Source organism: Egretta garzetta, unplaced genomic scaffold, assembly GCF_000687185.1.
Source record: "Egretta garzetta isolate BGI_Z169 unplaced genomic scaffold, ASM68718v1 scaffold443, whole genome shotgun sequence".
NCBI lineage: Eukaryota > Metazoa > Chordata > Aves > Pelecaniformes > Ardeidae > Egretta > Egretta garzetta.
Window position 1 is genome coordinate 347,975 of NW_009259109.1, and position 2,416 is coordinate 350,390.

The 2,416-nt window shown below is 53.0% G+C and overlaps 1 protein-coding gene across 1 annotated transcript in view; it reads right to left on the reverse strand.

Annotated features, from left to right (window-relative positions):
- Positions 1-2,416, reverse strand: part of NCDN (neurochondrin) — a 7,794-nt gene that overhangs the window by 4,035 nt on the left and 1,343 nt on the right. Inside the window, 4 exon segments of the mRNA XM_009635362.2 lie at positions 1-106; positions 331-555; positions 732-958; positions 1,164-2,150. The exon segment at positions 1-106 is cut by the window's left edge and continues 37 nt beyond it. Of these exon segments, the coding sequence (XP_009633657.2) occupies positions 1-106; positions 331-555; positions 732-958; positions 1,164-2,150 (1,545 nt within the window).

Consider the following 2,416-nt stretch of genomic DNA (forward strand, 5'->3'; position numbering starts at 1 on the left):
CAGAGTGGCAATGTTGGCTGCTAGAACCAGGTGATCTTTCTGGGGCAGCAGAAGCGGAAGAGACTTCAGCAACATGTCCATCAGGGAGGAAAAGCTTTTGTCTCGCCTGGAGAGAAAGCAAACCCTGAGACACACATTCCCTGAGCAGAGCCAGAAGCACCTGAAAATGTCAAGGTTAAATGCAGCACCAAAAAAGTAATGTAACTGGTGTTGAAAATGGGACATCCCTTTTTCAGCATAATGTCTTAAAAGATCCTGCAAGCTCATTTCACAATGCACCCTCGTTTGTCCCACTGACAACCTTAAAGCCAGCTCCCGCGGCTCTGTTACCTGATGAGGTCTGGTGCAGTCACAACCAGATTAAGGAAAATCCCGCACGCAGTCTGCAGGCTCATTTCAGTGCTCGTCAGCGGAGTCAAGGACCCAGGCTTGGAGGTCAGCACCTCCCACAACTGGAAGAAGTACTCGCACAGCAGTGCTGGTGCCCCTTCTGCGATGAGGATGTCCCGGGGCCTGTCCTCTGCTGTTAAATGGCAAAAACCAGGTAGCAGAAATCTGGAAGGGGAAATAAATTGGGAACGTGAGGTAGAATGGGTCTAAGCCCTGCATTTACATCCAACTGGGGGGGGGGAAAGAGCCATGGAATTGGCACTGCAGGGAGAACGGAAAATAGAAAAAGATTGGAGTGGGTTTGGGCTAAAACGCATTAATTCTGTGCTTAAAATACATACCTCAGAGCATCCTGGGGTAAGCCAGAGCCCTCTGTGCTGGCCACCTCTGGCGGGGGAAGACTTGCAGCTGGGCTGCCCTCTTTGAAAAGCTTCTTGGCATAATGAACAAGGAAAGGTAAGAGCTCACAGATTTCCTGCTTGAGGGAGGATGTCTCTTCTGCCATCCAGGCTCCAAGGATTCGAACAGAAGCAAATATGAAAGGATCTTGTAGCTCCTCCTGTTTAACCTGCATGAAGAGGAAAGCAGAAAAAAATGCCAGGTTAGGGCCGCTGTCCTATCGAGGTAATGCAGGTATAAAAACCACAGTGGGCCAAGATGCACATTTTGCTCTACACAGCTGTGGCCAGGAGCTGCTGAGCACCCATGACGCATCCAAAGCCTCCCAGAGAAACCCACAAAAACATGCTCTTTGCTTGAAAGCCCTGCATTACCTGTCTCAAGTAGAATATCACAGCTCCAAAGGCCTCCTCCATGATCCTCATGAGCTGCATTTTCTGCACCTCTTCTAGCAGTGGCTTCTCTTCTCGCAGGCACTCCTGGATCCCCATCTCAATAAGGATGTAGCAGGCTGTTACCACCTCTTTCTTCCCCTCCACCTCCAAGGGATCTGGCTCCTCTAGGGTCAGGCGGACCTCCACACAAGCCAAGTTCACCAGTAAGGCCAGAAACTTGCTTCCAGCACTCCCTGCTGGGATCCACTCCGACCCACAGGCCTGCACGAGGCAGGCAGCAAGCTTCAGAGCAGGGTCCTGCTGTGACTGGCTGAGTTTACTGCCCAAGATGTCAGCCAGCCCTTTGTAAAGTCTATGGAGGCACTCACAGCCCTCAGAGTCCTCTGTGAAGGGTGGTGACAGAGGGATGAAGCGTGGCAGAATCTCACACAACTCAAATTTGCTTGTGTCTTCAGTCCTGAGAAAATCATCGGAGAGCTTACTCAGCACAGACAGGAGGTGTGGAGCATCTCTCTGCCAGCACTTTGCCTCTGCTACGGCCAACAGGCCCAAGAGCAGCGTCAAAGCACGGTCAGAGCCATAACTGCAATCCAGGTAGGCCTGGCACAGGGCAGACACTGTCCCTTTGTTCACCAACTCTCTGGGACCCCTGGTAGTGGCCAAGACAGCACTCAGGCACTGGTATACATCATCAATCATGGACGTGCTGTCTGGACTGCAGGGGGAAACCAGGATGTCATTGAAGGTTGGGATTTTGTTCAGGATCTGGGAGTGACCAGCTAACTCTGGATCGGTGCAGAAACATGCCAACAGAGTAAGGCCCAGTGCCCGGAAGGTGTGTGGGGGGCAGCCTGCTGGGGGCTGCCTGGAGGTGAGCAGGCGGTTCGGAAATGTGAATCCAATGGCATCAAAGATCTGGCGACGGGTCTTAGCGTCTACTTCTCCGGCTTTGACCGCTTTGGTCACCTGTAAGGCAAACCAGGGGTTGAGTGTGCAGCATAGGAAGAGGCTTTGCTACATTTACAGGCCTGAACAGGCAAACAAGCAGCCTAAACAACTTTCACTAGTGCAGAGAACTACCCGCTGGGCTGGGCACTTGGCCTAAGCGCTAATCCAGAGCTTTACCACAGCGCTTCAAGAGCGCGGCAGCGCCGACCAACCCTCAGCACACCCGAGCCAGGGCCGGGCTCCCCCCGCTCCGCTGACGGGCTCACCGAGGCGTTGAAGCAACC